The sequence below is a fragment of the Salmo trutta genome, chromosome 14 (genome assembly GCF_901001165.1).
Source record: "Salmo trutta chromosome 14, fSalTru1.1, whole genome shotgun sequence".
NCBI lineage: Eukaryota > Metazoa > Chordata > Actinopteri > Salmoniformes > Salmonidae > Salmo > Salmo trutta.
This window is the reverse complement of record NC_042970.1, coordinates 3,779,223-3,793,371: the sequence shown is the minus strand read 5'-3', so window position 1 is coordinate 3,793,371 and position 14,149 is coordinate 3,779,223. Positions and strand designations below refer to the sequence as shown.

The following is a 14,149-nucleotide window of genomic DNA, read 5'->3' as shown; positions in this document are numbered from 1 at the left end:
CTCATTGAGATTATATACTGGGGTCATCATCTTCATCCTCATTGAGATTATATACTGGGGTCATCATCCTCATTGAGATTATATACTGGGGTCATCATCTTCATCCTCATTGACATTATATACTGGGGTCATCATCCTCATTGAGATTATATACTGGGGTCACCATCCTCATCCTCATTGAGATTATATACTGGGGTCATCATCCTCATCCTCATTGAGATTATATACTGGGGTCATCATCCTCATCCTCATTGAGATTATATACTGAGGTCATCATCCTCATCCTCATTGAGTTTATATACTGGGGTCATCATCCTCATCATTGAAATTATATACTGGGGTGATTATCCTCATCCCCATTGAGATTATATACTGGGGTCATCATCCTCATCCTCATTGAGATTATATACTGGGGTCATCATCCTCATCATTGAAATTATATACTGGGGTCATCATCCTCATCATTGAAATTATATACTGGGGTGATTATCCTCATCCTCATTGACATTATATACTGGGGTCATCATCCTCATCCTCATTGAGATTATATACTGGGGTCATCATCCTCATCCTCATTGAGATTATATACTGGGGTCACCATCCTCATCCTCATTGAGATTATATACTGAGGTCATCATCCTCATCCTCATTGAGTTTATATACTGGGGTCATCATCTTCATCCTCATTGAGATTATATACTGGGGTCATCATCCTCATCATTGAGATTATATACTGGGGTCATCATCTTCATTCTCATTGAAATTTGGGTCACCATCCTCATCCTCATTGAGATTATATACTGAGGTCATCATCCTCATCCTCATTGAGATTATATACTGGGGTCATCATCTTCATTCTCATTGAGATTATATACTGGGGTCATCATCCTCATCCTCATTGAGATTATATACTGGGGTCATCATCCTCATTGAGATTATATACTGGGGTCATCATCCTCATTGAGATTATATACTGGGGTCATCATCCTCATCCTCATTGAGATTATATACTGGGGTCATCATCCTCATTGAGATTATATACTGGGGTCATCATCCTCATCCTCATTGAGATTATATACTGGGGTCATCATCCTCATTGAGATTATATACTGGGGTCATCATCTTCATCCTCATTGAGATTATATACTGGGGTCATCATCCTCATTGAGATTATATACTGGGGTCATCATCTTCATCCTCATTGACATTATATACTGGGGTCATCATCCTCATTGAGATTATATACTGGGGTCACCATCCTCATCCTCATTGAGATTATATACTGGGGTCATCATCCTCATCCTCATTGAGATTATATACTGGGGTCATCATCCTCATCCTCATTGAGATTATATACTGGGGTCATCATCCTCATCCTCATTGAGTTTATATACTGGGGTCATCATCCTCATCATTGAAATTATATACTGGGGTGATTATCCTCATCCCCATTGAGATTATATACTGGGGTCATCATCCTCATCCTCATTGAGATTATATACTGGGGTCATCATCCTCATCATTGAAATTATATACTGGGGTCATCATCCTCATCATTGAAATTATATACTGGGGTGATTATCCTCATCCTCATTGACATTATATACTGGGGTCATCATCCTCATCCTCATTGAGATTATATACTGGGGTCATCATCCTCATCCTCATTGAGATTATATACTGGGGTCACCATCCTCATCCTCATTGAGATTATATACTGAGGTCATCATCCTCATCCTCATTGAGTTTATATACTGGGGTCATCATCTTCATCCTCATTGAGATTATATACTGGGGTCATCATCCTCATCATTGAGATTATATACTGGGGTCATCATCTTCATTCTCATTGAAATTTGGGTCACCATCCTCATCCTCATTGAGATTATATACTGAGGTCATCATCCTCATCCTCATTGAGATTATATACTGGGGTCATCATCTTCATTCTCATTGAGATTATATACTGGGGTCATCATCCTCATCCTCATTGAGATTATATACTGGGGTCATCATCCTCATTGAGATTATATACTGGGGTCATCATCCTCATTGAGATTATATACTGGGGTCATCATCCTCATCCTCATTGAGATTATATACTGGGGTCATCATCCTCATCCTCATTGAGATTATATACTGGGGTCATCATCCTCATTGAGATTATATACTGGGGTCATCATCTTCATCCTCATTGAGATTATATACTGGGGTCATCATCCTCATTGAGATTATATACTGGGGTCATCATCTTCATCCTCATTGACATTATATACTGGGGTCATCATCCTCATTGAGATTATATACTGGGGTCACCATCCTCATCCTCATTGAGATTATATACTGGGGTCATCATCCTCATCCTCATTGAGATTATATACTGGGGTCATCATCCTCATCCTCATTGAGATTATATACTGAGGTCATCATCCTCATCCTCATTGAGTTTATATACTGGGGTCATCATCCTCATCATTGAAATTATATACTGGGGTGATTATCCTCATCCTCATTGAGATTATATACTGGGGTCATCATCCTCATCATTGAAATTATATACTGGGGTGATTATCCTCATCCTCATTGACATTATATACTGGGGTCATCATCCTCATCCTCATTGAGATTATATACTGGGGTCACCATCCTCATCCTCATTGAGATTATATACTGAGGTCATCATCCTCATCCTCATTGAGTTTATATACTGGGGTCATCATCTTCATCCTCATTGAGATTATATACTGGGGTCATCATCCTCATCATTGAGATTATATACTGGGGTCATCATCTTCATTCTCATTGAAATTTGGGTCACCATCCTCATCCTCATTGAGATTATATACTGAGGTCATCATCCTCATCCTCATTGAGATTATATACTGGGGTCATCATCTTCATTCTCATTGAGATTATATACTGGGGTCATCATCCTCATCCTCATTGAGATTATATACTGGGGTCATCATCTTCATAGCTGTGAGATTACATAGGAAGGTTGTCTGTCTCACAGTGAGGAGGTTTGGATAACAGTATTATCCTTCCTGAGAGAACTATGACTCTGAAAACAACAGTCACATTCTGTCTGTCTGTCTGTGTTGTGTAGTACTGTGTTATTCCGTCTGTCTGCCTGCCTGCCTGTCTGTCTGTCTGTCTGTCTGTCCGTCCGTCTGTCTGTCTGTCTGTCTGTCTGTCTGTCTGTCTGTCTGTCTGTCTGTCTGTCTGTCTGTCTGTCTGTCTGTCTGTGTTGTGTAGTACTATGTTATTCTGTCTGTCTGTCTGTCTGTCTGTCTGTCTGTCTGTCTGTCTGTCTGTCTGTCTGTCTGTCTGTCTGTCTGTCTGTCTGTCTGTCTGTCTGTGTTGTGAAGTATTGTGTTATTATATCTGTCTGTCAGTCTGTCTGTGTTGTATTGTGTTATTCTGTCTGTATCCATTGTGTCGAATTCTGTCTGTCTGTCTGTCTGTCTGTCTGTCTGTCTGTCTGTCTGTCTGTCTGTCTGTCTGTCTGTCTGTCTGTCTGTCTGTCTGTCTGTCTGTCTGTCTGTTGTGTTGTATTGTTATTATATCTGTCTGTCTGTCTGTGTTGTGTAGTACTATGTTATTCTGTCTGTCTGTCTGTCTGTCTGTCTGTCTGTCTGTCTGTCTGTCTGTCTGTCTGTCTGTCTGTCTGTCTGTCTGTCTGTCTGTCTGTCTGTCTGTCTGTGTTGTGAAGTATTGTGTTATTATATCTGTCTGTCAGTCTGTCTGTGTTGTATTGTGTTATTCTGTCTGTATCCATTGTGTCGAATTCTGTCTGTCTGTCTGTCTGTCTGTCTGTCTGTCTGTCTGTCTGTCTGTCTGTCTGTCTGTCTGTCTGTCTGTCTGTTGTGTTGTATTGTTATTATATCTGTCTGTCTGTCTTTGTTGTGTAGTGTTGTCTTATTCTGTCTGTCTGTCTGTCTGTTTGTGTCGTGTTATGCTGTCTGTCTGTATTGTGTAGTATTGTGTGACTCTGTCTGTCTGTCTTTCTGTCTGTCTGTTTTGTGTGGTACTGTGTTAGTCTGTCTGTCTGTCTGTCTGTCTGTCTGTCTGTCTGTCTGTCTGTCTGTCTGTCTGTCTGTATCTATGTATGTATGTGTTGTGTAGTCTTGTGCTGTCTGTCTGTGTTGTGTACTATTGTGTTTTTCTGTATGTCTGTTATTCTGTCTGTCTGTGTTGATTTGTGTGTCTGTGCTATGTCGTATTGTGTTTTTCTGTCTATCTGTATTGTGTTATTCTGTCTGTCTGTCTGTCTGTGTAATAGTGAGTTATTCTGTCTGTCTGTGTTGTGTTATTCTGTCTCTGTGTTGTGTAGTATTGTGTTATTCTGTCTCTGTGTTGTGTAGTGTTATTTTATCTATCTGCAGACAGTCATGTTAGATCACAGGCACAGTTAGCTCCTCTTCTCCACCCCAGTACTGACACTAATGTAACTCCATCCAAAAGGAAGATGTTCTCTCCTCTCTCTGCCATCTAAAACGTTTTCAATTAAAGATTCATGAGAGACTACAGTAAATAAAAGCTTCTTCTTCTTCTTCTTCTCCTTCTTATGCAACTAGAACAGATAGATCAAAGACACAGCACACTACGCCAACCTGCCTGGGACATAAACACTAAACCAAGGTCAAAGGCACAGCACACTACGCCAGCCTGCCTGGGACATAAACACTAAACCAAGCTCAAAGACACAGCACACTAAGCCAGCCTGCCTGGGACATAAACCCTAAACCAAGCTCAAAGACACAGCACACTACGCCAGCCTGCCTGGGACATAAACACTAAACCAAGGTCGAAGGCACAGCACACTACGCCAGCCTGCCTGGGACATAAACACTAAACCAAGGTCAAAGGCACAGCACACTACGCCAGCCTGCCTGGGACATAAACACTAAACCAAGCTCAAAGACACAGCACACTACGCCAACCTGCCTGGGACATAAACACTAAACCAAGCTCAAAGACACAGCACACTACGCCAGCCTGGGTGGGACATAAACACTAAACCAAGGTCAAAGACACAGCACACTACACCAGCCTGCCTGGGACATAAACACTAAACCAAGGTCAAAGACACCTCACGCTATGCCAGCCTGCCTGCCTTTGGACATAAACACTAAACCAATTTCAAAGACACCTCACGCTACTCCAGCCTGCCTGCCTTTGGACATGAACACAAAACCAATTCCAGGTACCCAGTCAGTCAGTCAGGGAAATAGGCTAAACAGGAAACAAATGCCAGCCAGTCAGTTAGTCAACTGGTCACTCAGCAAGTCATTCAGGCAGGTACCCAGAGAGTCAGCCAGGCGTTAAGTAACTCAGTCTGCAAGCCAGCCAGCCAGTCAGTCATTCAGCAAGCCAGCCAGTCAGGCATTCAGTCAGACAGTCATTAGTCAGGTACCCAGACAGTCAGCCGGGCAGTCATCCAGGCAGTCAGACAGGCATTCAGTCAGGAAGCCAGCCAGTCTGTCATTCCATAAGCCAGCCACCCAGTCAACCAGCCAGCCAGTCAGAATGTCAGGTGGAACCGGATAATAGTGGCTGGACATAGAGCCAGTCAGTCAGTCAACCAGCCAGCCAGTAAGCCTGTGAGAGGGAACCGGCTGATAGTGGCTGGACATAGAGCCAGTCAGTCAGCCAGCCAGCCAGTAAGCCTGTGAGGGGGAACAGGCTGATAGTGGCTGGACATAGTGCCAGCCAGCGAATAAGCTTGTGAGGGAGAACTGGCTGATAGTTGCTGGACATAGTGCCAGCCAGCCAGTCAATCAGCCAGCCAGTAAGCCTGTGAGGGGGAACCAGCTGATAGTGGCTGGACATAGTGCCAGCTAGCCAGACAGTCAATCAGACAGTCAGTAAGCCTGTGAGGGGGAACCGGCTGATAGTGTCTGGACATAGTGCCAGCCAGCCAGTCAATCAGCCAGCCATTAAGCCTGTGAGGGGGAACCGGCTGATAGTGTCTGGACATAGTGCCAGCCAGCCAGTCAATCAGCCAGCCAGAAAGCTTGTGAGGAGGAACCGGCTGATAGTGGCTGGACATAGAGCCAGCCAGTCAGTAAGCCTGTGAGGGGGAACTGGCTGATAGTGGCTGGACATAGAGCCAGCCAGTCAGTAATTCCGTGAGGGGGAACCAGCTGATAGTGGCTGGACATAGAGCCAACCTGTCAGTCAACCAGCCAGCCAGTCAGCCTGTGAGGTGGAACTGGCTGATAGTGAAGGACATAGAGCCAGTCAGTCAACCAGCCAGTAAGCCTGTGAGAGGGAACCGGCTGATAGTGGCTGGACATAGAGCCAGCCAGTCAGTAAGCCCGTGAGGGGGAACCAGCTGGTAGTGGCTGGACATAGAGCCAACCTGTCAGTCAACCAGCCAGCCAGTCAGCCTGTGAGGTGGAACTGGCTGATAGTGAAGGACATAGAGCCAGTCAGTCAACCAGCCAGTAAGTCTGGGAGAGGGAACCGGCAGATAGTGGCTGGACATAGAGCCAGACAGCCAGTAAGCCTGTGAGAGGGAACCGGCTGATAGTGGCTGGACATAGTGCCAGCTAGCCAGCCAGTCAATCAGCCAGCCAGAAAGCTTGTGAGGAGGAACCGGCTGATAGTGGCTGGACATAGAGCCAGCCAGTCAGTAAGCCTGTGAGGGGGAACTGGCTGATAGTGGCTGGACATAGAGCCAGCCAGTCAGTAAGCCCGTGAGGGGGAACCGGTTGATAGTGGCTGGACATAGAGCCAACCTGTCAGTCAACCAGCCAGCCAGTCAGCCTGTGAGGTGGAACTGGCTGATAGTGAAGGACATAGAGCCAGTCAGTCAACCAGCCAGTAAGCCTGTGAGAGGGAACCGGCAGATAGTGGCTGGACATAGAGCCAGACAGCCAGTAAGCCTGTGAGAGGGAACCGGCTGATAGTGGCTGGACATAGAGCCAGCCAGCCAGTAAGCCTGTGAGGGGGAACCGGCTGATTGTGGCTGGACATAGAGCCAGCCAGTCAGTAAGCCTGTGAGGGGGAACCGGCTGATAGTGGCTGGACATAGAGCCAGCCAGCCAGTAAGCCTGTGAGGGGGAACCGGCTGATTGTGGCTGGACATAGAGCCAGCCAGCCAGTAAGCCTGTGAGGGGGAACCGGCTGATTGTGGCTGGACATAGAGCCAGCCAGTCAGTAAGCCTGTGAGGGGGAACCGGGTGATAGTGGCTGGACATAGAAGTAGAATGACTAGAACGGACGTTCTTATTCAAGTCAATGTTATCGACTGCCATATTGAGTGTAACCATGGATACAAGCAGGAAATAAAAGCAAAAAAGGTTTAACATTCAATTTGTGCTTTTTGTCACTATTTCTATGTGGCTGGCATGGTGCTGGGTAGCTAGACAGTGTCTGTCTAAGAGTCAGAAGGTCTGATTTCCATGTAGCAGGCCGCTGAGGAAGCACACACACACCAACATCCAATCTGTTACAGAGTTAGTGAACACAAAGAGGACCCATGACATCTGTGCCTGTTGACTTAATAATGACGACATGGCAGAGCAGTCGTCCCAGCAGCTGGCCTGGGATATAATTACACTTTGTGTGTTCTATCCCCACGTGAATTCCAGCAACACACACTGCCTGGCACCTGTTACATGGCACCTAGCACCTTGCACCTTGCACCTTGCACCTTTAACCTGGCACCTGCCACCTCTTACCTGGCACCTTGAACCTGTTACCTGGCATCTAGCACCTGGAACCTGTTACCTGGCATCTAGCACCTGGAACCTGGCACCTGGGGAGCTAGAAACATGATGTTCAGATCATACAAACAATACATCCATGATCCAACAGACTGATGATCATTTTCTTCATATCAAAACAAGACACATCTGGCGGTCTGGGATAGATTATCCAGATCCTATAAACAAGATACCTCGTGTGCACCTAGAGAATGCTAACCATTCAAACTCATACATCCAACAAACTGATTACTTCATTTTGCCATCATTGGGTACATTTACATTTAAGTCATTTAGCAGACGCTCTTATCCAGAGCGACTTACAAATTGGTGCATTCACCTTATGATATCCAGTGGAACAACCACTTTACAATAGTGCATCTAAATCTTTTAGGGGGGGGGATTAGAAGGATTACTTTATCCTATCCTAGGTATTCCTTAAAGAGGTGGGGTTTCAGGTGTCTCCGGAAGGTGGTGATTGACTCCGCTGTCCTGGCGTCGTGAGGGAGCTTGTTCCACCATTGGGGTGCCAGAGCAGCGAACCAACAGATGCGAAACTTAATTCATAATGAGTCGTCAGGTACACACAGGGTCTGTTAGCAGAACGTCCAGAGTAACAAGTAACATCTAATAGGCCGATTTTGTTCAGTTCACCCATCATGACCCAACACTAACACGACTTACCTGTCATTTCATCTAGAAACCGCTAACAGGTTTCTGGGACTAATATATGTACCAGCCTACGTGTGCCACTTTTTAGTAATAGATGCATACTTATGAGTGGATTATGATTCAGGTCTATGATACTCATCCTGATGCAAATTGGAATATATTTATATTCACATTTCAGTAATTTAGCAGTTATACGCTCATCATGAAGAGATGCTTTCAGATAAATGAGAAATCGTCTCTTTCTCCGTCACATCATTGATATTTGTAGTGCACTGTTGAGAGCTTGCAAGTAAGCATTTCACTGTACCATTTTACACCTCCTGTATCCTGTGCATGTGATAAATAAACTTTGATTTGAACACATAAAATATCAAAACGTGGAAAAACCATAGCCATCAAGAACTACCAGTAGGAGGGTGATGATTTGTGTTGGTCATTAAGGCATGTCTAATGGACAGTCTGCCTGCACTCTGCTCTTCTGTTGTATCCTGACTACCCACCTACATCCTCCTACACCAATCATGAATCATGTCATTGGTTTTGAAAGTCTGATTGGTTAGAGAGTCGATCCAAGAGTTTTGTTTTGACGCCACTCATTTTGACATCGGCACAAATGACTTGTAAGGATAGCAGTTTGAAGCCGAATGAATGGAGCGATCGAAACAGATGCGAAACTTAATTCATAATGAGTCGTCAGGCAACTCCTATTGTGCACTAATTAAATATCCAGGCAAAGGCCTATAGCCTAACTCACAATGTGAGCAGAAGAAAAATACTTCTCCACATTTACAGCGAAACTATTCACCCCCTTTTGACATTTCTCCTATTTTGTTGTCTTACAACCTGGAAATAAAATTGATTTTTCTGGGTTTTGTATCATTTGATTTACACAATACGCCTACCACTTTGAACTTGAGAATGCATAACTATTCACCCACCCAAAGGCAATACTTTGTAGAGTCACCTTTTGCAGTAATTACAGCTGCAAGTCTCTTGGGGAATGTCTCTATAAACTTGGCACGTCTAGCCACTGGGAGTTTTTCCCATTCTTCAAGGCAAAACTGATCCAGCTCCTTCAAGTTGGACGGCTTCCTCTGGTGTACAACAATCTTTAAGTCATACCACAGATTCTCAATTGGATTGAGGTCTGGGCTTTGACTAGGCCATTCCAAGATATTTAAATGTTTCCCCTTAAACCACTCGAGTGTTGCTTTAGAAGTATGCTTAGGGTTATTGTCTTGCTAGAAGGTGAACCTCCGTCCCAGTCTCAAATCTCTGGAAGACTGAACCAGGTTTTCCTCAATAATTTCCCTTTATTTAGTGCCATCCATCATTCCTTCAATTCTGACCAGTTTCCCAGTCCCTGCCAATGAAAAACATCCCCACCGCATGATGCTGCCACCACCATGCTTCACTGTGGGGATGGTGTCTTGGGGTGATGAGAGGTGTTGGGTTTGTGCCAGACATAGTGTTTTCCTTGATGGCCAGAAAGCACAATTTTAGTCTCATCTGACCAGAGTACCTTCCTCCATATGTTTAGGGAGTCTCCCACATGCCTTTTGGTGAACACCAAATGTGTTTGCTTATTTTTTTCTTTAATTAAAACTTCTTCAGGATTGGTTGGTCCCCTGCGGGACAGTTGAGCTAACGTAGGCCAATGTGATTAGCATGAGGTTGTAAGTAACAAGAACATTTCCCAGGACATAGACATATCTGACATTGGCAGAAAGCTTAAGTTCTTGTTAATCTAACTGCACTGTCCAATTTACAGTAGTTATTACAGTGAAATAATACCATTCTATTGTTTGAGGAGAGTGCACAAAGTTATTACTTAACAAACTAGGCACATTTGGGCAGTCTTGATACAAAATTTTGAAGAGAAATGCAATGGTTCATTGGATCAGACTAAAACTTTGCATATACACTGCTGTCATCTAGTGGCCAATATCTAAATTGCACCTGGGCTGGAATAATACATTATGGCTGTTCTCTTGCATTTCAAATATGATGGTACAAAAAAAATACAAAAAAAACATTCCTTTCATATTTCAACAAACTTCAAAGCGCTTCGATTCAAATGGTACCAAGAAAATGCATATCTTTGCTTCAGGGCCTGAGCTACAGGCAGCTAGATTTGGGTGTGTCATTTTATGCAAAAATTGAAAATAAATGGTCCAATCCTTAATTAAGCAATAGCTTTTTTTCTGGCCACTCTACCGTAAAGCCCAGCTCTGTGGATTGTATGGTTTAAAGTGGCCCTACTCCAATCTCCGCTGTGGAGCTTTGCAGCTCCTTCAGGGTTATCTTTGGTCTCTCTGTTGCCTCTCTGATTAATGCCCTCCTTGCCTGGTCTGTGAGTTTTGGTGGGCAGCCCTCTCTTGGCAGGTTTGTTTTGGTGCCATATTCTTTCCATTTTTTAATAATGGATTTAATGGTGCTTAGTGGGATGTTCAAAGTTTCTGATATTTTTTTATAACCCAACCCTGATCTGTACTTCTCTGCAACTTTGTCCCTGACCTGTTTGGTCTTCATAGTGCCGCTTGCTTGGTGGTGCCTTTTGCTAAGTGGTGTTGCAGACTCTGGGACCTTTCAGAACAGGTGTATATATACTGAGATCATGTGACAGATCATGTGACACTTAGATTGCACACAGGTGGACTTTTTTTTAACTAAATATGTGACTTCTGAAGGTAATTGGTTGCACCAGATCTTTTTTAGGGGCTTCATAGCAAAGGGAGGGAATACATATGCACGCACCACTTTTCCGTTTTTTATTTTATATACATTTTTGAAACAAGTAATTTCTTTAATTTCACTTCACCAATTTGGTCTATTTTGTGTACGTCCATTACATGAAATCCAAATAAAAATAAATTTATATTACAATTTGTGATGTAACAAAATAGGAAAAACGCCAAGGGGAGTGAATAATTTTGCAAGGCACTATACTAGCCCATGTCAGCTAACGTTTCTAGCTTGTTTTTTTAAGCACATTTATTTTGTTGTAATATTTAACACACATAAGACATGGCAAAATGTGGAGAATAGCAGGAAATTAACTTTAAAACGACAAGTTCTCTACATCCCATGGCAAAGGGTACAGAATTGCAGAAAATAAGCTTTGAACCTGACTCTCTCTCTCACTCTCTCACTCTCTCACTCTCTCACTCTCTCACTCTCTCACTCTCTCACTCACTCACTCACTGTCCCTCTCTCACTCACTGTCCCTCTCTCACTGTCCCTCTCTCACTGTCCCAACATGTTGAAAAGGGGAGGGTGGAAGGCCAGATCGAGATGTCAACAGTAGCAACATGATAAATAATAAGTACCCATCTGTGTCCCCCACAAAAAAACATACCACAAATAATATTTTCACAAACAGGATGCTAGGTACCAAAAATATCTACAGTGTGACAAATAGATACACGTCCCCAAATGGCAGCGAGCGCACGCAGACAAACACAAACACCACCAAATGACACCACACACCGTGTTCTTTTGGATTTCCACCCAGTCAGCCACAACTCTCAACAGATCTCTCCTTCTCCAAAGCTGCTAACCACGTTTCAGTAGTAAACCGTTATCTTGTAGATGTTTTCAGCGTGTTGGCATGACGAAACAAATATTCTGTTCCTTCGTCTTCAAAACGTTTAACGTATCTTTGTTTAACGTATCATGTTCTTCCTCTTGTGTTGATCTGTGGCGTGAGACTTACAAGCTAGCCTGAATGCCAGTCGGTTTGTGCTACTATGCCAGCTCTCTTTTGTCACTCATTGACATTTTGCTTGACAGTCAGCAGGTGGAGTCAGCAAGGGAACAAAGAAAGAGACAACAGATCTGAAACCAGGCTAGCTTTAACAGGCTGCCAATTAAAACGTTGCAGCACCCAGGCTGCACCAGGGCTGTGTCACATCCGGCCGTGATGATTGAGAGTTCCATAGGGCGGAGCACAATTGGCCCAGCGTCGTCCGGGTTTGGACCGGGCTAGGCCGTCATTGTAAATAAGAATTTGTTCTTAACTGACTTGCCGAGTTAAAATAAAGGTTAATCCTAGCAGGAATGGTTCGAAGGAGCAAAGGCTGGTTGTCCAAACATCTTGGCTGCATCCCAAATGGCACCCTATTCCCTATATATAGGGCACTACTTTAGACCAGATCCCCATTCCCTATATAGTGCACTACTTTAGACCAGAGCCCTATTCCCTATATAGTGCACTGCTTTAGACCAGAGCCCTATTCCCTATATAGTGCACTGCTTTAGACCAGGGCCCTATTCCCTATATAGTGCACTGCTTTAGACCAGATCCCTATTCCCTATATAGTGCACTGCTTTAGACCAGATCCCTATTCCCTATATAGTGCACTGCTTTAGACCAGGGCCCTATTCCCTATATAGTGCACTGCTTTAGACCAGATCCCTATTCCCTATATAGTGCACTGCTTTAGACCAGAGCCCTATTCCCTATATAGTGCACTGCTTTAGACCAGGGCCCTATTCCCTATATAGTGCACTGCTTTAGACCAGGGCCCTATTCCCTAGGGTGCCATGTGGGACACAACCCTTTACTGACAAGTGTGTGCTAAGCTAAAAACATCATTTCTGTGCAAAACTGTCTGCTGATATAGTTCAAATGTACCAGTGTCTCAGTCATTTCTCACCCAAGTATGACATCTCTCTCCTCTGTCTCTCTTTCTCACTCTCTCCTCTCTGCACACCATCCCTTTCTCTCTCTCTCTCTCTCTCTCGCTCTCTCTCTCTCTCTCTCTTGCTCTCTCTCTCGCTCCCTCTCTTCCTCTCGCTCCTTCTCTTCCTCTCTCTCGCTCCCTCTCTCGTCTCTGCACACCATCCCTCTCTCTCTCTCTCTCTTCCTCTCTCTCTCACTCCCTCTCTCGTCTCTGCACACCATCCCTCTCTCTCTCTCTCTCCTCTCTTTCTCTCGCTCTCTCTCTCCTCTATGCACCATCCACCTCTCTCTCCTCTCTTTCTCTCTCTCTCTTTCCCTCTCTCTCTATCCTCTCTGCACCCCATCTCTCTCTCTCTCCTCTCTGTACCCTCGTCCCTCTCTCTCTCTTTCCCTCACCCTTCTCCAGATGTGTCAAGCTACCTTTACTATCACCGATCAAACTTCTCGTCTGGGAACATGGAACAATCTTCCGTCACCACGGTAACATCAGACCGGCAGGGCAACCGACAGAGGCAGACTCCGGATGACGTCACAAAAACAACAACAACCAATTTCCTGAAAAAGAGAGAAGACTAAAGTCCTTAAAGTAGGACTGAATAGTCTTCTATAACCAGCTTCAATAAAGACCACTGTCTCCTGTATAGGCACAGAGCGGTTTCTCCGTACACCACAAATAAGAGCCAACTACCTATGCACCTCTCACTCTATCACTGTGAATTGTAATGCTTTTAATGGAGCCACAAGGCCAAAGATATCAGTATTATTAGGCTATAGCACGGTGAAATATTATTATGTAGATAGTGAAAGTAGTCTAGAGTAACATAGTATAGAATGACTGACCTATAATAGTGCAGTATTATTTGCAGATTATTTAATGTAGATTATTTGCAGATTATTTATTGTAGATTATTTAGTGTAGATTATTTAGTGTAGATTATTTGCAGATTATTTAGTGTAGATTATTTGCAGATTATTTAGTGTAGATTATTTAGTGTAGATTATTTGTAGATTATTTAGTAGATTATTTAGTGTAGATTATTTGCAGATTATTTAGTGTAGATTATTTGCAGAATATTTAGTG

General features: G+C 43.8%; 1 protein-coding gene across 1 annotated transcript in view; it reads left to right on the top strand.

Moving 5' to 3' along the window:
* LOC115207171 (amphoterin-induced protein 3-like) overlaps positions 1–13,606 on the top strand; it is a 42,749-nt gene extending 29,143 nt beyond the window's left edge. The window contains exon 2 of the mRNA XM_029774155.1: positions 13,475–13,606. Coding sequence (XP_029630015.1) covers positions 13,475–13,552 — 78 coding nt within the window. The 3' untranslated portion in view covers positions 13,553–13,606. The remainder of the gene's footprint in view (positions 1–13,474) is intronic.
* Positions 13,607–14,149: the final 543 nt, after the last annotated feature.